We start from the raw sequence: 23,535 nt of genomic DNA on the forward strand, positions 1-23,535 counted from the left end.
CACTTCTCCTCCTAGTCCCAGTAGCAACTGGTTTACTCTGCACTGGTGGCCACCCACAGCACACACAGTTCTTCACACAGCTCATTTACTGTACAAGGCAGAGACTCTTTTTTTTCCACCCAAAGGAAACGGTTCCGATCCTTTGCTCCCTGACATAGTGGAGGAAGTATCTTACCACGTTTCCAAGGAATAATACTAATGTGAAAACAATTCATTTTCTCTATTCCATCTGCCTTGCTCTCCAGTGTGCTGGGAATTAATACAGCTTTTTTCCCCCCACACAGCAGTTACAAAGGCCATGGAAAGCCTGAATTTGAAGGAGCTCAGAGTTTCCTTGTGAGCTGTGCTACTAAATCAGCAGAAAGTCTGCACTGGAACACAAATTAGCTCAGCTGAAGAGAGTTAAGGAGGTTGAAACACAGAAACAACAGAGCCTTTAGCCACGAGGTACCAGAGCACAACAGAGAGCGAGGCTACCTAGCTCATCACAGGATGTGGCAGATACCGGGTAGCCCTGCTTTCTCTAAATTCATTCCAAATATCCTGCCACGAAATTTATTTCTAAAAAAGCTCTGCCAAGTGCTTTTAGTGCATAGAGCTGTAGAAAGAAGTATTTGACTTGAAATGCCAAATGCAGGAAATTACATTCAAAGCTGACACACCAAGTCGTATGTTAAAAATTAAGCATCGGAGTAATTTTGGAGGCGAAAAGCTGCAGAACACAAGCTCCATTGCCCCCTGAAATAAAAGAAATCCAAGCAGTCTGGTGAGCAGAAGTTTGCAGTGCAATAGCACAGCACAGTGCTATATTTATCACTGGGTCCTGAGCAGGGAGAGTGTACTGTACAATCGAATGAGACATACCCCAAAACTCTTCCTAATGCTGAGGTCAGCTGCCACAGAACATTAACGAGACTAAAACTTAGAACAGGTGGCTGCTTTGAAATTGCTCCCTGGATGGAAATAGTCCCTGGCCCATACTAACTCCCAGATCCCCCTAACAGCCATGCTGGGACCAGTCTAACAGCAGAGACAGTGGAATTCCTGTGTCCTAAACCATTTCCTGCCACCACCAGCTGTCCTAGAGGTGCAGAAAGCTGGCATGCACGCAGGTAAAGAAAAACCATGAAGTTCAATCCTAACTTTATTTTTTTTTTTTAACAAAACTTCAATTTAAAAGAGCAAACAACGAGCCTAGATCAAAAAGACAACAGCTTGATATTCAATTACATGAACTTTCAAATGGCATTATCAAAACACAGCTAATTGATATTTGTTTAATATCTGACTCAGCAAGGACACATCACCTGGAGAGCATCACAGAAGCACCTGTGGACAGGAACAGTCATCTGCAGTCTCCTGCTTCTGAAATTTCTCTATGAGTTACCTAACAAAAGCTGCAAGACCTTCCCTTTGCCATCAATATTCACCCTCCTCTGCCCTGACAGCCAGCTGAGCACAAGGAAATTAGCAAAAGCAGCTGGCAGAAAAAGCTCTTACGTGAATGTAATGACACCCCACAATTTTCTAGGTGCTTTGTAAGCAACACAATACCTATGCAGAGGACTTATAACTACATCTCTCTTCCGTCTGCCTTTGTGCAGGGATGTATGTAAATTCTATGCTGCTGACAGCAATCTAAAACTAGTGAAACTGAACCATATTGTAACCGTACAGCATTGCTCCGTGTTCCTTTCCAAAAATCTCCAAAAAACCAGGTTTCAGTAGTGCAAGACATCCATAGGGCAATGACTCTCCAGGATTTTCAGGGAGATCTAAGAGTGCACAGGGCCAGGGAGCCTCCTAGAGCACAGACCTCCCCTGAGTGCACTAAACCCTGGCTCCAGACCATCACCTCACCTGCCTCTGCTGAGCAGCTGCTGCCCCTGCCCTATTTGTTCTTACTGATCCAACATAGGTACACAAAAATTAGGAGTTTTAATGCCAAAGGATTTTCTGCACTACACTGGATTGAGTAAATAAAACTTAAGGAATCTGAAGTGTAGATATCAGAAATAGACATTAAGTGTACCGAAAAAATTCTTCTGGAATGAGTTTGTTTCGACAGGAGGCAATTCAGCATACTTTTACAAAGGGAAGAGGAAGAGCCATGACTGACTGGTACTGTCTGAGCACTGTGAAAAGGAATTAAGAAGTCATTCACAAACAGGAAACCCCTGCTGACATCCAGCAGTCAAGTTGTTTTCAGAGCACACCCATTGTGAAAAATAAAAAGCTTCATGAAAAGCATGGATCAGACAAGGGGAAGTGAGAATACCAATGCCAAGGAGGCTGAAGCAGCAAGGGATCAGAGAGAGCCCGTGCAGAGCTCACTGGAGGAAGCCTGGCTGATTGCCACCGAAGACTCTTCAGTCACTGACACATGGGCAGGAGCTTCTAGCCCAGGACAGCACCCATGGGATGGGGCTGCAAGATTTAAAGGAGAGGTTTTAAAGCCTAGGAGAAATCCCTTGGGAACTGAGGAAGACAGCTGTCAAAAACCAGAAGAAGTCAACACTGGAAACTGAGGAGAAAGTAGTGAAAGTAAGATGCACACAAGTGGCACAAGAAAATAGAGCAGAAGAACACAAGCATTTGAGAGAGAAGCTTCATGCCAGGTAACTGCAATATGAAGGCAGCTCACACAAGGCCACAGGTCCTTGGCTTGCCTAATGTTTTCTGTTTCATCTTTTTTTGAGTCATCTGTCGAGAATAACTCTGTACTCTACAGCACAGTTTTGAATTCAACAGAAGAAAAACCAAGGTAAGACACTGATTGCAATTAAGGGGGTTGAATGTTACTATTTACAGTCATTTAAGAAGTACCTGAAAATTTGAATTAAAGTGCATTGTTCAAACAAGCCATGGCCAACAGGGCCAAATACTTTTACGTAAAAAGAAAGTTGTCAAAACACTGAACTACAGCCTCTTAAAATCTTTGTTTGCCTTTGGAAATTCATGCCAAGAAAACTCAGGAGCCACTGAGATCAGCATGAGGTTAAGCTCAGCTTATGATGGCAAAGTACAATCTCCATTATTTCACCCAGAAACAGGAATTGTGGATGCCCACCGATGTCTGGGTATCCAGAAGCTGCAAGGAGTCGCGGTGGGTCCTTGTGCCACGCACTGTTTTAATACAAAGAGATGCTATCAGTGCAAAATGATGGCTTACACCCTCTGTAGTGATGCCTTAGGAAAACATTCAGTCTCCTCAGTCTTCTGAGAACCCACTATCAACCTAAGGTCATGCAACAGTTGCTAAAATAAACTGAGTTGCAGACTTCCAGAAAAAGATGCTCCTTACAACTAAAAGCATCTTAGGACTTCCTACTTCAAAACCCTCTTTAACATTTGCTTTTCGAGGACTCTGCAGCTGCCTGCACACACTTTAACAATTTAGTAACTTCATTGCTCTCTGTGCCATAGCCTGCTCATCTTTCCATGCAACTGTCCTCACTTGTATTTATTTCTTGTGCTTCTGACACTCTCAGAGTTCTACAGGTTGAGCTATATTTACACCTCTACTTTCCCTGTTGTGCCCATTTTACAAACATCTGAAATTACAGCAGGATATTCCCATGGCTTATGGAGTGCCACTTCCCTGCACAACACAAAGAATTGTCTTCTCTACCTTTGAATTTCTAAGTCTGGACAGCTTTATCATGACCTTGCTTTCATATTGAACTGCTTAGGCCTTAAATGGACAAAAAATTAATAGTTGGGAGTCTTCTACTTGGATTTTATATTCCAACTTGGTAAATAGCTGGCTTTAAGCAAAACACAGAACTTTAAATAATGCCAGGTATAAAACCTTCTCCTGGTATCAGAACTCAAATGTGATTGTTTCCCTGTTCATTCCTCATAAAAATCATTATTGCAATAAGGACAGTGAAGAAGAAAATGTCAAGATTTTTCAGCAATTTAGAACCATGTAATACTGGAACAGTGTGACAGGCTGGAGGGAATTTACCTTAATTGCCCTATTTTAGCTTCCCCAGAGAAATGTCAGGCTGAGCTAGGAAGGCTAAGAGTCCCAAGGACATTTATACCCAAATGCAGGAAGGTGTCTTGCTGAAAGTGCCTCCATCATCCCTCTGCTGCTGGACTCCATCACGCTGCATCCTGCACCAGTTAGTCATGCACTAGAGAAAATCCCAGGAAAATATTTACATCAGAAATGAGTAGTACAGCATCAACAGTGCTTGGAAAAACAAATCCTTTTTCTGGGAAATCCGAGAAAATGAGAGCAGCTAATACTCTCTGACGTGTAATACTTCCACATGAGTAAGTAGGCACAGGTAGAGGTGATGAGACAAAGAAGTTGAAAATAGTTTACTCTAGAAATGGGAGGAGTTTTTACCCAAACAGAACTAATAGAAGGCAGAATGATAAATAATTCTTTTTAGAGGAGGTGAATGCAAAGGTAGGAGAATTAAAAAGAAAAGAAGAAGAAAGGACACAGCAGTAACTGGTGTCTCTCTCAGCTAGAGAAATGACCTGTCAGGTAGGGCTGAGAGCCAGATTCAACACAGGCATTCAGCACTGAGCTTTGGAGACAGAGCCTCTTGATCTTCAGTTTCAGGGGTGTAATTCTGGCAGCTAACCCTTCCATCTCCCTCAACCAAGATGATGGATAAAAACATCAAAGCAGAGCGAACAAAATCTAACTCTGCAACCTTAACAAAGCCCAGAAAGTCAAAAGATTCAAATAAATGTTCCAATCACTGCGACGTGGCCTGGGGAATTGCAGAGATGAAAGCACATCAGAAATGCTCGTGAGTTCTGTTTGAAAACCAGAAGAATGCTTGAGTTCTTATCAGCATTGTCATTCCTACGCCAGTCTCCTTAGTAAGTATGTAACAGCTTCACAGAGGATTCACTTTTTCCTCCCCTGTTGTCTAGGCACAAACCCAGCTGACTCCCTGCTGAACAAGCCAGACAAGACATCTTATGACACCAGGCAACTCCATTCTTTTGCTTCCCAAGGACAGTAACAAATGTAATTTACACACAGACTAAGCCATTCCTTCCTCATCGCTCCCCTTTTCTCACTTCCCTTCCTAAGACAATCTCTCCCTGGAACTGGGAAAAATGAAAATTAGAGAATAAAACGGCTGATACTAGATGTTAAATTTCAATTTTGTTCTGTACTCAGAGATTAGCAAATTGGGAAAACCTATTTCTCCCTAACTAGCTCTCCAGAGCTGATGAATTCAGAGTATGTGCATTCAAATCCCAAGGCTGATTACATAAGGAAAGAAATGACATACCAGAAGTATAAAGACGAAAACTTAACCAAGCCCAACTTTATGATTCCAAACCAAGCAAACGTCCTGTCTCACAAAACTGGACGCAATTTCCACTGCATCTTCATGCATCATTTTCCACAATACCTGTTCTGTATGTGCTTCATTCATAACTTTATCTGGGCTCCCATGACTTGTCTAAGGCATTTTGTGAGTAGTGCTGGGCCCAGGCTTGTGAACAGATGGAGTGAGCACAGGCAGCAGCAGATGCTTTTTCAGACAGTGTTTCTGCTAAAGTTGCAAGGAAGTACAGGCTACGGCAGGTGCTGTGCCACCTTAACGTGCTCAGTGTCCCACAAATATTCCCAACCTCTCTGGGCACCCGAGGCAAGTCTGAAATGGGCTCTAATCTTACTTCATTCCCCAGAGTGGATCAGTATTGCCCAGCACAGAGCAATTTTGGCTGCTAACGAGCCAGCCTGCCATGACAGCATGCTCATTTCTTCTTTCCTCATCTAGAAGACTGTATAGGACCAATTGCATAATACAGTCATAAACAAACCACACAATCATGCTATAGAATAAATAACATTTGTTTGGTTTCTTCAATCCTTTCCTGTGCACTGACCTGGCATATTACCACACCAGGCCTATAAATAACACATTCCAACACGCTGGTCCTGTCAGATGCTTCTTTTCTGAAATGTGAAATGTAATAGTGATGATGAGCTAACCTTCGGGACCATGTAGAATCCTGTTCATCAGTGTTATCTGTCTCCACACTCACATATGCTGGGCAGTGAGAGCTGTGCAGCTAATTATGTTAATCAAGACAGTTGAAGGCTGCTCACCAGTTTATTTTAATTGTAATCACTTTAAAATACCTTAAATTTTTTATAACGTTGAAAGAACTGGATCCTCAACTCACTGAAGAAAACAAAGTATTTTTACTTCTAATGTTGCTGGAGACTTCAATTCTGTAAAAGAGATGACTATTTTCAGGCTGCTATTTCATGATTTCACATACAAGTTACAGAGAGCGCTCACTCTTTTAATCTATCCTACAAATTAACGTCTGCACTGATCGTGCAGGACCGAGACAAAACCTGCGCAGCCTTTTGAACGCGGTGCAGCCATCAGAGAACGGGACAGAAGCAGAACTCAGGCGCTAAGTCACCGTGTGGAAAGTGAGGAGAGGGGAACAGAAGGTTCCTCCTGGCTGAGACTTACCCCGAGCAGCATCCCCCATGCCGGGGGCAGCCTCTGCGCCCTGGCCGCGGGGCTGCTCCGCGTCCCGCTGCGGCTCCTGCGACGGCGGCACCGAGGATGCCGAGGAGGAGGAGGAGGAGGAAGAAGAGGCCGGTTTGGATTTGGAATGCAGGTCGTTCAGTCTCAGGAGGTTTTCAGGAGTCACAGTGTCTGGATGCACTGGGGTGGGATGCAGTGTGGCTGGTGCTACCGGGAAGAAGCTCTCTCGGTTGTCCTTGGTGTGCTTTGGGGTTGTGGGTGCTTCTCCCGTCAACTGTGCAAAAAAAAAGGGGAACGGTGAGAAAATGTCTGCGTGTCGCTAACTGTGAGCTACCTGCTCCACTGAGTGCTGCAAGCAGCACATTTTAGACACAGCAAACACTCTCCTTAAAGTGAATATAACAGAACAGTGACTCAAGCACTATTCTAAAGAAATCTTTGCTCCTTTGTGGATTATTTTTCTGTTCTTTATGGTCTATTTATCAAACTAGCACTTGAGCACCTATTCACATTTACAAAGTTTAATTTAACACATCCCTCACAACATAACATACTTTCCTGAACTCCGTAATTAAACATGAGTTACAATCTCCTGGAAACAGAAACATATTTATTTCCTTTAAAAATACGTTGACAAGCGCTTGACCTGAACAAACAGATCTGCGGTGCTTTAAAGAGACTTTGCAAATTATCACAAGAAACAATTCGCAGTGAATGGTGTGAGAAGAAATGGAGAAAATAGAAAAACATATTCACTCTTGAAATAAGAGATCAGCCTAACTCCAAATCATAAATTCCTGACAAGTGCAGAAGTGAGTAACACCGAGGTCCAGCTGAAACAGGCTTGGGAAGATCTGGTGCACAAGAAAGAGAGGCACCAAGACCAAAGGCAGTGCTAAAAGTTTAATGCAATGCCATTTATTACACAGACAGAAGGTAGAAGTGGGACATAAATTCACCAAAGAAGGGAATAAAAGTACCCGTAAAACGAATATCTTCTCTATAACTCTTATCGGTAATCAAATAAAGTATTCTTGCTTGGGAGGCCACAGAAAGCATTTATTTTACACTCTTTACAGTTTTCATTTAATGGAGATTTATTGGACCATAAAAGATGCAGTTAGATGGAATTCTCAGATGTTTAATTGTTTGTCTCATACCTCTGCCAAGAAAAAAAAAAACCCTAATTTTAACAGTGATGATAAGAGTATGAATGTCTGAAACAGGAGCAGGGCTCAGCTGTCAAATGTAAAATCAAATTGGACCCTAATGTCCTAGATGTCCAAAGATTTATTACAAAGCCAGAAAAGTCAGTAGAATTTCACTGAGAGAACAGAGGAACTTTCAGGTGGAGAAAATGCATACTTAAAATTCAAAGGTAGAGAGCACACAAGTACATTAAAAAAAAAAATAATTGGCAGAATGTATTTTTGAAGTTCCTGAACTTGATTAATCAATCTCTAAAAAGCATACAATTAAAACCTGCCAGATTCTATGTGTACATAAAAAAAATAAAAATACAGCAGCCATATTCACAACAATTACCACAGGTTCAAAAAAAGGTCTATTCTGCATGTGAAAACAGCAAGTTTTGGATGCTTAAAGCATCAGTTCAAAACTAAAGGTCTCAACACACAAAAGGGATCACACAAACCTGAGGGAAATTAAACTGCAGAAGAGCAGGAGTGAGCTCACTTGAGGAAATGTTTTCAGCTGTGATTTAAAGGGAAAGCCCTTCACACCCATGCACTTCATTAACTTGCATAATGGATGATGTAGAACCTGACATTTCTCTGCTTGTATTGTATCCAAGTTGGTTTTTTTTTTTCTGGAGAAACACACGAAGGTAATACTTCAGTACATATAAAATGTAAAAATGGATCCGTACCTCCAACTTTTCTACAAAACTGCACAGCTATTTGCAGCACCAGAAACAGGACATTTGGAAAGTAATTCAGCGGCATTTGGATGGTATTCAGAGAAAAAATTATTAGAGAGAGTGCAATCCCATGGAATAATTGCTGCTGGAAAAGACCTCTGGAGGTCTCCAGCCCAACTTCCTGCTGGAAGCAGAGCTGCTTTCCCAGTTCCACCAGTGTACTGGGGGCCCAGGGCCAGCCAGTCCAAATACTGCCAAGGAAGGAGATTCAAGAGCCCCTCCAGGGTCCTTTCTAGTGCTCTACCACCTTCCCAGTGAACAATTGTTTCCGACCACTTCATCCAAATTTCTCTTGCTGCAACTTTAAATGGTGCCTCTTGTCTGGTTCCTTCCTTTCTGCTGAAGATCACGATTCCATAACCTTATCCTCCATTATTCTTCTCCTCACCAGGATGAAGTATCCCAGCTCTTTTTCCAGAGAACTGAAACATTTTATTTACAAAAAAAAAAAGAATAAAGCTGAAACTAACATGATGTTTCTGACTCAGGAAAACCGTGACCAAAAATTCTAAGGTGTAGTCAAAAAGTGCAGCCTTATACAAAAGAAAGCAACACAAAGATTATTGTGTTTATACTTTTAAAGGGAACTTTCCAGATGTGGCCTGGTGAAGAGTTGTCTCAGGCTGCTGTAAACAGACAGGTTCTTTTCAACCCAATGAAACAAAGACTTTGGGAGGAAAAATATAAAAATCTCACACTGACTTTGTTTTCTCAAAAGAGGGGGTGAGGTGGAAGGAAAAGGAGAAAGCTTTCTTTAAAATCAGAGCCAAGCATTAAAAACCCCCATTGCTGGCTACTGTGCACTCTGCAACTCACAGAGCCTTAAGAAAAGGGATTTAAACCTGCTTCATGTATTTTTACTGCACTCAGAAACTGAAGACCATCCAAAAGCTGTAAGCACAAAGCTAAAATGAGAACCACAGTGAGGCACATGTTCTTTAAAAGACTTGGGTTTAGGGGCAAGAATTCCAGCATCTCTGATCAGTAAGTGATGCTACTCAAAAGAGCCAGCTCAGGGAGTGTCACTAAGTACACTGCTCAGAACTTCTGGGGCCACATTCCATCATCCTGCAGATCTCCAGGAAAACACAGGACCTCGGAACACCCAGCTGAGAGATAAACCCAGAAAAACTCACCACAGCAAGCCTTGGATTTACCAGAAACCTTTTATGTTCATCTAGCTCTACTGCTAAACCAACAGTAAGGGATAATAAAATTGTTTTCCACAGACAGACAGTGGGAAACTGAGAGGCAGTGACAAACCTTTACCAGTGTTTTATGTGGTTTCTCATCAGAAGATTATTTTTCAGTTTTTACTTTGCTGTGGTACTAAGCCAAAACTCAGTCAGCTCTGACTCAGTCTGAAGTTCTCCTTTCCCCTTTCCAATCCATCTCACCATGCTCAGTGCCTCTGTTACCACCACTGTTACATAGTGGCTTTAGTCACCAAGAAGAAACAACTATTTTCTTACATTTAATGCTACTTACAAAACATGTGAATAGAACTGAATTAAGATAAAAACTCTTTTATCTGACTTCTTCCTGTCTTTCATTGTAATTACAGGTTCCTCTAGTCAAGACTGGAATTCCTTCTGGATTTAAAAACACCCCATGAGGACTGAAGGGTCTGCTTTTGTATTGACTACCGTATCAAAGTGGATAAAAGAAATATTTAAGGCTTATTATTAATATCCAAATGAGGTGTCATGGATGATCCACTGGTTCAATACAGAGCCCACTATCATTTCTCTTCTGTAAAAAAAAAAACAAAACAAAAACTGTTTTTCATTTTGAAGAATGCATGAAGCTGAAATTTAAATGAATAATTAGGGTGAATGTCTGTGTGAATTGTGACTATTTCTGACTTAGGTTCCAAAATCAGTCTCTTTATTTGTTAGAACCTTGACTATTTCAGCACACTCCTCAAAGAATTCATTCAGCTTCACAGAGGGGATGAACAAACCCTTCCATGTTGAAGGCTGATGTAAAAGCAAGCAAGGAAAATGCTGGAAATCCAGCACTGGGATAGCCTTCCACCAATAAAATTACCAGCAAAAGTGCAGCATTTTTTCACAGATGTTACTGGAAAAAATAGCTCCCTCCAGTTTCCCAGTGAGGCACTTCAGCAGCAGCAAAAAGAAATCCAGCATTAAGATAAAACATGAGAAAAATTTTACTTTGTAGCCTGTGAAGTCATAAACCAGAGAACCTGAGCAGAGGTTTATTTTTGCCATACTTACTGATTTTTTTTTTTTCAAAACACATTTTGAAAAACAAGGAAATCCTACAGGAACCTTCCCAGCCCTGCTTTTGGGAGGGCTCAGTGCTCTGCGGCTGTGGGAAAAATTAACGAGCAAATGTTCCGAAGAAAGGGAAAGTGACAGTTTTCCCAACAAAAGTTTCCTAATGAAAGATGCTGGAACTGCAACTGTTACATAACATTTTCCTGTGATTTTTTTTGTTTTGTTTTGTTTCCCAATTCCCCCCATGCCTGAGTTTAGCACTCTGGTGGGACTGAAGTCAGAACCCAGCTCACACCAAGGTGTGCATTTCTAGGAAAACATCAGCACATCCCCACAAAACCTGAAGCTGTCACACAAACTGCCTGAACAACATGCTGGCCACATTTCACAGTATTACCACTCCAACTCCTGCTCAATATTGTGCTTTAACTGAATTATGCCAATCCATTTTTTTTTTTCCTTCCCTCAATCTCTCTACAGCAGCATCTGAAAGAAATCTCACTCGGAAGTTTTCCTCTAGGTGCATCAGAAATACCAGCAATATCCCACGATCAAGATTCTGAAGAACCCTGTATTTCCCAAGACCACTTTGTATATAGAAAACAACAAAGGTTTACATAGATGTGATTGAACTTTAGCCTAACTAAACCCCCCATTAACACAAATGTCCTGCTCTCCACTGGCAGCCATACTGCAGCAACACAAAAAACATCATTATTGGACCAAGAGAGACCAGGTAGCGGGATGAAAAACATTAATATACAAAGTAAAAGATAAAAAGTGTCTTTTCTTTCCTTCATGCTCACTTAATGATTGCTTTCTGCAGGAGACAGAAGGAGGAGAGCTGTTAATTATATCAAGAATACACCTCCAGGATAGAGTGAGAGGGGGATGCCATGGCAACTGGCAAATGCAACAGTGAACAAAATGGTCACCCTTTGGTAGGAGACCATGAAAGAGCTCGTCCTTTTGTCCCCCCCCATCCCCACCTCCTCCTTCCCCCTCCTTTCTTGTCATCTTTGCTGCATTAATAAAGCATACAGACAACTGAGGAAAAACAACTTTTTCTGTAAGCAGTCTCTGACGTCTTGATGTGCAGGAAGAAAAGATGAAAATTAGCAGCATGTGGGTGGAACAAAAAAGGGGAGAAAACACATGAGGTAGAAGATGATTATTTTCTAATTATTTAATATTCTCCTAATCTCCTCCCATTCCCAGCTAAGTGCCTTTACAGAAGGCTTTTAGCTGTTTCCTGAAGAGAACAGCTTGGCGGTTTTGTTGCGTTGTGGGGGTTTTTCAATGTGAGAATTCGACAAGAAAACACTCTAGACACCCAAGGCAGTTCAAACAAGTCACTCTCAAGTTTTCTTCTTGAAGAAAAATGCCTAAGAGCCCATGTCACTGCAGCGCTGACTGCATTCCACAGCAGAAGGGGAAAAATCCACGGGAGTGCCCTCTAGCTTCACTCCCGGAAGAAAATGTTCTCCTGTTCCAGGTGAAATCTCCCATTCGGTGTAAGGTCCAGCCCAGGGACTTGTACCATCACCAGAGCCACGCTCCAGAGTCACTCTGAGCTGCCTGTGTGTGGTTTCAGCACAGCCCCCAGAGATCAAACTCACCAACGACCCCATAAAATTCTTCAGTACGAGGTGGTGGATTCAGACTGCTCATCCCCGGCCCCGGGAAGAGGCAAACACGGGTGGAAGGAGAAAAGAAGACCCCAGTTACCTCTTTTGGAACTAGAGAAGGGCAGGAGAGGCAATAAACCAGCACCTTCCCTCAGGAACTACCACCTTTGTATGACAGCAGCAGCAAAACTTTGTAAAATCGGGGCTCACCCTGGCAGGAGCCCAAAAGGCTCCTCTGCATAACCTGATTGTGTTTGGAATAAAATTCATTGTTTTGACTCTGGTGATAGCTTCACGAAGCATCAGTTTTAATTAGACCTGACACTGACATCTGCTGATGTGTTTTGACACAGGCTGAGACAGGGAAATGGGGAAAGCACTTGGAGTTCGGCATCAGCCAGGGGGAGAAGGTGGCCATGGTGTTCCTGTGGAAGAGGTGAGTGAAGCAAAAGGGGAGAGGGGAGATTTGGGCAGCCAGAACCAAGCAGGGAGAGCTCAAGGCCTGGCAGATGGAGCAGAAAAAGAGCAGTTGAAAATTTCCTTTCTCTCCCTGACACTTCAGGGATGGAGTTGGTCCCAGAGCAAGGATTTTTTGGCTAAGGCAGCAGTGAGTCTTAAATAACTCAGCAATGTTGAAATAGCCCCTTCTCATGACATTTGGATGATATAGTATACCTTGAAGAGCCAATAGAAATTTCAGCTCCTACAACACCACCCGTTACCAGGGCTTTCTACACAGCCCCATATTCTCAGGGGTCACGACACAGGAGCAGAGACTCAGTGGCATTTTGGAACTTTGCCTCTGAACACTCTCGTATTTTTAGAGATGTTAAATCCAGCCCTGTGTGCAATGTTGATTTTCACGATGTTTTAAGGAATTTGTTTTATATAAATTCAGTTCTCAGGATTAGTGATACATTAGATCCCAACACACAACCACAGGTTTAACTGTCGTGACTTTCGACAGTTTAACTGTCGCTGGTGAAAGGTGGAATTCTAGCATTAAGGAATTCAATACTAAGTCCACATTAATAAAAATACTTTTTCAGATTGCAGGAAAAAAGAAGACAGACGGGTTCTTACACTGAAGCATCTCCACACGCCTTTATAGAATATTCTGTGCAATACAAAGCCTCATCCTAGCTTGTACTGCAATGACTTTCCCATGTCAATATATCCTTAACAGCATAAAATGAACAATTTCATAAGAGCAACTTCAGGCAGTCAGTGGAAAGGCTTATTAGGAATTCTCTAATTATCTAGAATCCTTAGAACTGCTTTCTGCCAATATGTCCCCTCCTTGGTCCTCAGGACAATGCTGCTTCAAAAATCAAACTAGCCTGCCTCAATCTTTCATCCTCCGTCAACAAGGCCTCCTTCGTATTCCATTTCCAGGGACCATTAATTTCATATGAAAATCACAGTTGGCAAGACTAAAAATATAACTCAGAGCAATAAATGACTGCTTTCAGATTTCTCTGCAAATCTTTTAGATAACATTCTCAGACAGAAAAATCAAAGAAAAGAACAAGAAACGTTCTAAATGCTGCTTGATCAGGATGTCAATTAATCTCCAGCGTAACTTTAGTTACTTGACTGCTAATGACCCAGTGAACCCCCCTGGATTTCAGAACATTTGACAGGTGTATTATCAAAAGCCTTGTTCACACGTAAGAATTTAAAGGGAAAAGGACAAAAAGTGGAGGAATTGCTTTTGGCCACACCTTTCTCCACAACAGCATTAGTATCAGCACTTAAAAATGTTTCACCACCACTCTGTAAACTGTGAACCAAAATGTGTTGAAATGGATGAATATATCACTAAAAAAAAAAAAAGGATGAATATTGAATACTGAAAGAAATGTCCCAGCAACTTACATAGAACACAATTTTTTATCAATTACTGGAATCTCCCAAAGGAAAACACTCCAGTTTCTTCACTGGAACTTATCACAGCAAGATTTTGTACCACTGACTTTTTCTGCCTTCTTCAAAGCTGGGAGCCAACCTTTCTCAGCCACTTGCCAGGTTTTTAGCTGACTTTGTAAGTGATGTGCTTCTCATTGGCTCCAGACGTGTTAGCAGTGCACCACTCGTAACAACTAGAGAGGATTTCTGAAAGCAAGTCAAAGGGTCACAGCATTGCCAAGCTATTAAAAAGATTAGATCTCCTCAAGAAGTGGAAGGACCCACTTTGTCCAGTTCCACTCACTGATTGCTCTGTTGTTTCCTGCTTGTGACTGGAGAGGCAGAGCAGGAGGTTTTAACATAGTTGTTAAATATTTAGGTTAGAAGCTCTGACCGGTCTGGAAGAAAGTTGAAAAATCAGAATTTAAGTAAAGCCTAATATTAGTAGCAAGTGAAAACTTTCATAAAGAAACCATGTAACACCTGGAACTTTAAAATACAACAGCCAGCTGAGAAAGACGTGTATCAAGGTGGATTTTGTGGCTTTTTTTTTATATTTTACTGTCAATTTCTTGGGCTAAGTGACTGAAGAACCACAGGCCTTGCAAACCCACTCAAACTCTCCAGGAACAAAGCATTTCCCCCGGCTGCAGCAGCTCTATAGATGACATCATTTGCTTACAGAAGGCAAATACTTGCCAATTTTAAATAAAACAGGATTCAGCCTGCTGAAAACAGACAGATGTCTACAAGAGTGGCTATTCCTGTGTCTCCACACTAATTCACAGCGCTGGACGAGCAGCTTCACCCAGCTCGCAAGATCCTGCTCGAAGCAGATGAAAATGAGGCTGCAGGATGCAATAACCTCGTTAGCTGGGACTGCTTCCTAAAAGGGAAAGCTTCCAAGTGCAGCATGTGAAGGGGTATGTTTTATTTCAAGTGATTTCACAGGAAATCTTACTGCTGCCAGGGCTGTTAAATACTAGCTCACCTATTGCGTCTGCTCTCAGGGTTAGTTTGTGCGCAGGATTTTTGTCATTTTCATTCTCATGTTTTGTCACGTGCCTGAGTGACCAGTGACTCTGCTGGAAGAACTGGAATTGCAGTGACATTCCCAGAACCTTCAAGAGAGCCCAGCAAGGAATTGGGTTGATACACGAGAATTTGGTAAGTGTTTTTTGAAAAGGTGAACACATCCAAAAAAGCAACAGTAACATTACTTTCTAAAGAAGCTTTCTAGAAAATCCTTTTTATTTTAAAGTCATAAATCACAGTGTGATGACGTCTATTTTTTCCCCAAAATAAACTGAAAAAGACCTACCATGCTGAGCTAACATTTATTTATTAAAAAAATTTAAAACCTGAAATACCAGGCTACAAGCAGGCCAACACTTCTACGAAATACTTCTCTTGACATTTCTGTTCATTTCTATAGTTCAACGGAACACTGTTACTGACTTCCTGAGAGGCACAAATTGGAGAAAGTTACTTCCATGAAAATTTAAAAAGAAAAAAAAAACCCTACCTTTCCTCTTACATCCCCTCCTATTACTCTGCTAAGAGGTGCACTATACAAAAGCACATTTTACCTGAACAAAAATGATGGAAAATACAAATATAGTAAATACTTTGGGGCTGCAAAATAAATACCAATAAATATGTCATTCATCCAGTTTTCTTCTTGTGTTTGATTTCACATTAAGGACTGATAAATAACGACCCCTTTTTAAAGCTTTTGTCATTGTTTGCTGGGTAAACCCAGAAACTACAAGCCCAAAACAAACCGAGTAAGAGTTTGTTTTTAACAGAGTCAAAGAAAATCTATCTGGTGTCTCTGGAGCAGAGTGCAATGCCAGCAAAGCAGGAGCTGATGAGGCTGGAGCCCTCGGGGAGCAGAGAGGAGTAATTACCATCCATGAAATGCTGGGCTATGATGTGCACATTAGGAAAATTGTAGCATGCCATAAATATTTCAATTTCAAGATCGTTTGGGGTTTCCCCAACAGCTTTTGGGCACGAAAACTATCCTGCAAGCCTGCCATAAACAGCAGCACTGACCCAAATAAAGGGGATGATCTCCCTACTAATGTAGCCAAGTTATCTTAGATGACACCAATACAAGGAAGAGTGGGTAATCCTAGGTGCTGCAGACACTCAGATTTGCCTGGACAGACTCATAAAAGCTTGTTAGCAGCACTAAATGCTTCAGAGCTTACCTGTTTCTGTGCTGATGCTCCCATATGCACCTGGCAAAACTTGACTGCCTGTTCAAGTGCTGCTTCTTCATCCACCTGAACACAGAATCACAACTAATGAAGTCATAATTACTTAGCTCATCTATAAATCTAATTAAGCTGAGATGAAATGGGGATGTAGAGCACGGGAGCAAGGGGGACAAGCAGCAGTTCTACAGCAAAATGATGACCTTAAGTTATTTGGGAGCACATATCCAAAGATAAACAGCCAGCTCTCTCGAGTCAAATATTTAGATGATAACACACCACGGAAGCGGGACTACAGCTCTTAACTCATTTCAGAAATTTAGCTTCAAAACGTGGAGGGTCCTACTGCCTATCCCCAGCAATGGCCTTGTCAAGAGAATGGTTCTTTGGGAGGTGTTTATCTCCCCAAGATTTTAACAGATACAGGGCTATTTTCATACTGCTTTGTTTAGCAATTCCTGTTAGATCCTAAAACCATGTCTGAGGCCACACAGAGAAATGACAATTAATTATCCAGTACCTGTTTAATCAGCATGTAAGTCTCAGACATGATCTTCTCAATTTTGCCCAGGTCATAGGCCATCACTTTCTGACCTTGCTGCCAGACTCGATAAGCATCGAGCAGAAGTGTTTTTCCAGACTCCACATCCTCAAGCAATTTCCTCTTCCTGCTTGACCTCTGGACAGGTTCTTCCGTAGGTACTGCTTGAACTGTTCCTTTAGCTGCCTGCTGCTGGTGTTTAGAGCTGATACTGAGCTCTTCCAAGGAAAGTTCTGGAGTCCGGCTCTCTGGAGCCCTGTCCTTGGAGGTCCTGCCGGACTGCAGACGCTCCGGCTCGCCGCGTTTACACGAAGAATCAATTCTTTCAGGGTCATTGGAATAGCCATCAAGATCCATAGGCTCAACTGCACCAGGGCCAGGAAGCTCTTTAATCTCCTTGTCATTCCTGTCCTCTTGTTCCAATATGTCCATAGCATTGGGAATTTGTCCCTGGGTCACTTCCTTCACTCCGTTCTCAGTACTGTGCACTACTCCATCTGATAAAACTGCCTTTTTGGGGAGGACGTCCTTCCCCTCTTCAGCACTGGTTTTATTGGAGACGTCTGTTGTCATCCTTCCTGAAGCAAGGCCAGAAGACTTGGAACCCTGATCTTCTGAAACCTTAATAAAAGAAATCATTCTTCTCTGTTATCAGTGAAATCAGAAAGCATTTGAGCACAGCTGTGACTATCATGAATATTGACAAGTACCTCTCATTACTGCTCCTGCTGAAGAAAATGCATTTATTCTATGTTCATTCTTTTTGGTTCCTCAATATTAATTAATTCAGGCCACAAATCTTACAATTAGAAGTATTTTAATAAGTGAAAACACACAGAGAAGTGTAAACAACTCAGGCTGAACCAAAGCCAAAGTGTTTATTTTCCCTCATTACTTCAGTACATGCTAAGGGATCCAACTAAATGAAATCCAAGGTTTTAACTGCACAAATTTTTCTTCTAACATATTGAAATCAAGACCAAACCTGTTTCTTTTGGCAGCTGCAGATCAAGCTCAAGTTTAAGAATCTTTCCTTTCGTTGTTCTTGCATAACCTTTTTAACAGATCAAGAAGCAGGCAAAACCCTGCTACAGTATTTTACTTTTTGTACCTTCACTTTGGTGATGTTCCAAAGGTAGAAAACCTCAGCACATCATCTCTTCTTCCAAAAATTGATAATTATACAACTCTAACATCCAGATTTATAAACAAAGGAATTCATATATAGAGTTCCAGTGTTCTTGACAATGTTTTCATTAAATTTGTTAAACCTACAGTCTGTTAACTTGGAAAACCCTTGGGAACAAGTTCTTCCTTGAATGTATTTACCAAGTAAAGCTCCAGTATCCAGATGCTTTAACCTGGAAACTGATTAGCTTCTATATGACTTTAAAAAACTAAATCTAGATTACAATTATATGTAATAATGAGAGTGGTGCTGTCAAGGACTAGCAGTGGAAAATGTCTAAGCACATAACACCAAGCTGTCTGGGTTTGTTTTGCAAGAGGAATTTCAGTTTATTTTAAAAGAAAATTTCCTACAGACCCCACCTGAAATGGAACTCTTGTACACTACATGTCTCCACCATCACCTGAAGTTAAGGGACAGTCAGACCAAAATTACTGCAACCCACTTTCAAAAACCGTATTTGCTACCGAATTTCAACACCAAAAAAACAACAAAGCTGGAAGAAAATTTCCTGTGTAGCGGCATATAAACAAAAGGCGTCAGACGTAAGGGTTTATAAACGCAGCCCCTCAGTCTCAGGAGATCTAAGGAATGAGTGAAGTGAACACTGCAAAACCCAATTCCAAATCCCAGGCACGGGGTGCAGTGCTGCCTCACCTGTGTGAGCTCGTTGAGAGTGTCCTCCAGCACCTTCACTGTGAGCACAAAGGCTTGCTGGGCCAGGACCTGGCGATCTGCATCACGCAAGTACTTCCTGTGCCAGAGAACACAAGTGGGGTTAGCTGCCAAGAGCTGGCAGCACCCGAAATGCAAGCAGCAGCACGTTGAAAGAAAGGCAAGAAAAAGCCAACACAACAACTTCAAAATAGAAGAAATAAAAAAAATATCCACAGGTGCATACTGAAATATAACGATATTGGGGTGGAACACTTTAGCTCTGCTTCCCTCCACTTGTCCCCTCCCTACAAGCATCGGAGATGACACAAACGAAGCAGAGAACAGCTCTGTCTACAAACAGAGGGAAGGGGAGAAATGGGAAGACACCAAGCAACCAAACATAGAGCAAACAGGACAACCAGATTTACAGTCTTCTTGTATCAAGCCTTCTGTGCCCCTCAAACACCAGCTTTTTATTCAACCCTTTTTTTGAAAAAGAGTATTATAGTTACACAAAGCTATGGTGAACTCTCAGGTGATTTTCATGTTCTGGATAAAGGGTGCATGTGAGATTAAGGACATCAGCAAATCCTCTCTCTTTGATCGTGTCATTGCCTTTGAACCCAGGATTTTTAGAGCTAAAACATGAGTGTGCTACTGCCTCTTTTCCTAGTTAGTACTACAAAAAACCAATATTGTATGTGTAAAACATTCACTCTATGGCTTCATTTAATTTCACTGTAATTTCAGTGTATTTGGACACGATGTTTTAGTCTGCTTTCAAGTAAAACAATTTCAGCTGTCAATCCCACCTAATCAAGTTTAATGGAAAACTTCATTTCTATTTCAGAATTAGCTGGTTTTAATGAGAGGCCTAGAAATCATGTAAATAACCTGAAGGGTACTATTTCAGTCAAAAGGCCAACATTTTAAATACAAATACTGCCTCCCTATGATTTTACGTTAAATTGTTAATTTTGTTATCGTTTGTCTGAAAAGCAAACCATAAATATCTGACTCCTCATTAGTTCAGTAACAACTAAAACCTCCCTATTTTTAAAACCAGGGTTGTTCCAGGCATATACCAGACACACCCAGAATATCTGCATTTCGAAGTTCCTCTAACAATTGCAGCTCACCATGGCTGGCACTGTCTGATCCAACATGTCAAATTACTTGTTTTTTGAATTCAGTCTAGACTTACAAATAACATAATATTTTTAGTGCAGCTACGGGTTTGCTTAGGACAGAATTGAAACCTTCTATGGTCCAGTTCTTCTGATACGTTAAAAGTCAAAGTATTTTTGGCTTCAAGTTTGCTGAACAAGTGCTGACATATTCCCAGACACACTAAAACCCATGTAAATTCACATGCACTCGCACTCAAAAACACATGAAGAAACCTCCAATGCTTCCAACTTATTGCCATCAATCATTCAAGTTTCATTTCTTAAGCATTTGCCAGAGACCAATTTCAACATTTCCCACAGGACAACCTATTAGAATTGTACCTCAGTGTTTTCCTTGGATGTTTATTTTGGTCTTCCCATTGATACGAGTCCATATATAGCTCACACTAATAGCTTCTTTTTTCTTAAATAAGGTTAATGCAATTAAAATTAGATCACCCCTGAACAGGATAAGCTTTTTAAATAGCATCAGCTGCCAAGAGGCACATAACCATTGTTCAGGCCATCAAGGATTACAGGAAGGCAGGATGCTGGGCCGTGACCTCGCGCGCTGCCCTCGGCTCTTACGCAAGGGCGAGCGGAGGGTGCCCAAGTCACACTCTGTTCCTCCCGAGAATCCCTCCTCGTGACACACCACCTCTGTAAGCCTGCTAAAGCACCTCTGTGGCTGCCCTGAGCCCCAACAGAAACGCAGAGAAACTCCAGGCTACATTCTAGAATCGTAATCCTGAGAAAAATTAACCATCATTCCACTCTATTCCCAAGGGAATCTGTCTGAAGACTTCTTTCCCTAAACAAAGAACAGCCTTAAATAAAATAGTCACACAGCGAACAAAATACACTCAAAGCTTCACAAAGCAACGGCTCGAAAGAAATCTATCGTACTTTCCCTGATCAGGGGTCCTCTGCAGCATAGATGAGACTTTGAGCAGGGTGTTGTAATCCTTCAGCTGTGCCAGCACGTTCAGCAGCAGCACAATCGAGCGGTTCATATGAGACGCAAAACTGCCCGGGCGGTCGATCTCATCCACGGGGATGCGCCAGATTCCCTGCAGGGGAAGGAGAAGGGGAAAACTTTAAAGAGGGATCCAGCTGGAAGGGACAGAACCATGAAAATATGGGTCAGATTCTGCAGCATGTTGAATTTCACTGAGGGCCAGGGGAAAAATGGACAGACAAAAGCGGTGGTCCCCCAGACAGTGAGATGTGGATTTAGACCTGGATTTGAAGTCAACTGATTTCTGCCAGTAGCGAAAGAGGAAAGCTCACAGAAGCCACAGCACACCTTCTAAATACGCTTCTGAACTGTTTCAAGAAAAAGCAAAGCCCAAATTGTACTGTGCATCTTTCTTCAGTGTCAATGAACATGCCTTACTAAGTCAAAGCTCAAATACCATAAAAAATAAGGAGTAACTTGAAGTTTTCCTTAACAGTCTGAAAGCTGTTAATATGCAGTCACAGCAAGTTTCTACCTCCAAATAATCTGTTACTAAACAGCTCAGGAACTTGGTTAGTGCCTTGATACCGTCAGTGTTCAGTGTGGAGTAGCCAGCCCAATAGGAAGAATCAGATTCCTCAGCAGAATCCATTTTCCAGTGGCAGATTCAAATACTTGGCCATACATCCTGATCCTTCTAATTAAATTTCTGGGACAAGGGAATCTTTGGGGAGCAAGGCTGGAGACTGATAGCAAATATAATTTAATTAGGGTTAGTCAGCTCAGACTTTGCCATGTCTAATACATCTAACAAGACTGACTGTTTTCAGGTGTTTACCGTGGATGCTGTCACAACCCCAGTCAACCACGCCTGAAAAAATGAACTGCACACTCTGCCATGCTTGCAATGTTAGGATGGGTCTTATATTATGACCATTTACAAAAACTGCTGCTGCATCAGTGCAAACCCTTCCCTTGTGCTTTATTCGGTTCTGAAGCTTTTCCCGTAGTAGCTAAGATGAGAAAATCCTCTGGTCATGTAAACAATTTTGTGACAAAGCAGGAAAGAATAGTCTCATTGATAGGAGTACCTGACTGAGAAGGAGTTTGCCTTTCCAAACCTGTTCAGAGAGCAGGATATACAAATATTTACTCCTCCTATGTTTAAAGGTCTTGCTTCGATATGTTTAGCTTTACTTTCAGTGTGATCAAAACTCTTCAGAACTTAATAGAAAGTGGAAGTAAAGAAAATGATCCCTGCAATCATAAATGACATTTGACCAGAAGAGCAGATCCATAACCCCTGTGTAAAATGGACCCTTCCCTTCCATGTCTGCAGAAAATCTCTAGCTCCACTCCATACGATGTACAGGAACTTAGGAATAAACAACACAGAAATATCAGTGATTTTACATGGAAAACAGTGATTTCAACTAGATATAATGCACTCATCTGCCAAATTTTCTTGCTCTTGCTTTTCCTCATGCTCTCTACCCTTACTCTCTAGTGATCACAATAAAGCTGTTCTTCCCCTTTGCTCCCTGAAGCTTTCTTTCAAACTCTTTTTTGTAGCTCCCTTTCTCCAAAGCCACGCCATGACCCAGCCCCAGGCACAGCCGGTGCCCAACAACCAACGCCCACAAACACCTCCCGTGGCCTGGGGGCAAGAGCTCCTCAGCTCAGGGAGCTCCTCAGCTCACAGGCACATCCAGATCCTGCAGGTGACAGTTCTGTAAACCAGCACATACTTCTATTTAAATTGAGATGCTTTTTCTTCCCCCAAGCCGTACAATGGCTCTCCTTTCAGCCTACAGATGAAACACATTCTGGAGCTGCTATTTTTTGCTTCTCTGCACGTATGTAAACTGGGTTTCTGCCAAATCCCAAAACAAGTGAATGCCTCATAATGGCACCACATTGCAACAACCTACTTAGCCAATTTAACTACACAAAACAATTTATGGTCAACTACAGCACACTGGAGGAGTGGAACACTGCCAGTGTGTAGGTAGGTTCCTGGTCTTTTTCAGCATTATCTCATCCTCCATTTGAATCAGGAGGATCACTTGGATCAGATACCGCATCTGGAATTAGTTGGGAATAATTTTGCAGCTCCTTCTCACATATCCCATGGTTACATTTTAATGCTACCCTGCAAATTACAACAATGCATTAGAAGCATTTTCAACGACGGATTATACAAACTGCATCCAGAGAGCCAGGAAAAAGTCCCTCAGATAGAAACAAAGTTGTGCATCATGGAGAATGCTGCTGTCTTCTTCAACAGGGCACATTAGAAAAAGTGAAATCAAAACTCACATTAGGGGCATCCAAGCTTACCACTGCAACCACAAAAAGTAGGACAGATTTTAAAAGGAAAGTCACCAACTTTTCTTGTGTTGACTTGCACCTTCATAAATGCAAAACAGCAATAGACAGGGGTCCAATGTTACGTACCTGCCTGTTCCACAGGCAGCCTCGAGCCAAAAGCAGAAAGAAACCTGCCATCAGAGCAATCTTCATTCCATCACTGGATTTTATTAAGCAATATGCAAAACACTGACGGTAAAGTGAGTTTATTTCACAA

General features: G+C 41.8%; 1 protein-coding gene across 8 annotated transcripts in view; it reads right to left on the reverse strand.

Annotated features, from left to right (window-relative positions):
* CABIN1 (calcineurin binding protein 1) overlaps positions 1-23,535 on the reverse strand; it is a 107,666-nt gene that overhangs the window by 8,589 nt on the left and 75,542 nt on the right. For 6 of the 8 annotated variants that reach the window (XM_040080578.1, XM_040080573.2, XM_040080574.2 and 3 more), the window contains 5 exons: positions 20,897-21,060; positions 18,822-18,918; positions 16,955-17,596; positions 16,429-16,503; positions 6,477-6,768 (listed from right to left, as the gene is read on the reverse strand). In XM_040080578.1, the coding sequence (XP_039936512.1) occupies positions 6,477-6,768; positions 16,429-16,503; positions 16,955-17,596; positions 18,822-18,918; positions 20,897-21,060 (1,270 nt within the window). Of the gene's footprint in view, positions 1-6,130; positions 6,224-6,476; positions 6,769-8,411; positions 8,856-16,428; positions 16,504-16,954; positions 17,597-18,821; positions 18,919-20,896; positions 21,061-23,535 lie in introns of those variants that run through there. The other 2 variants (XM_040080576.2, XM_040080577.2) reach the window with 2 other exon arrangements.

Source organism: Hirundo rustica, chromosome 17 (genome assembly GCF_015227805.2).
Source record: "Hirundo rustica isolate bHirRus1 chromosome 17, bHirRus1.pri.v3, whole genome shotgun sequence".
Lineage (NCBI taxonomy): Eukaryota > Metazoa > Chordata > Aves > Passeriformes > Hirundinidae > Hirundo > Hirundo rustica.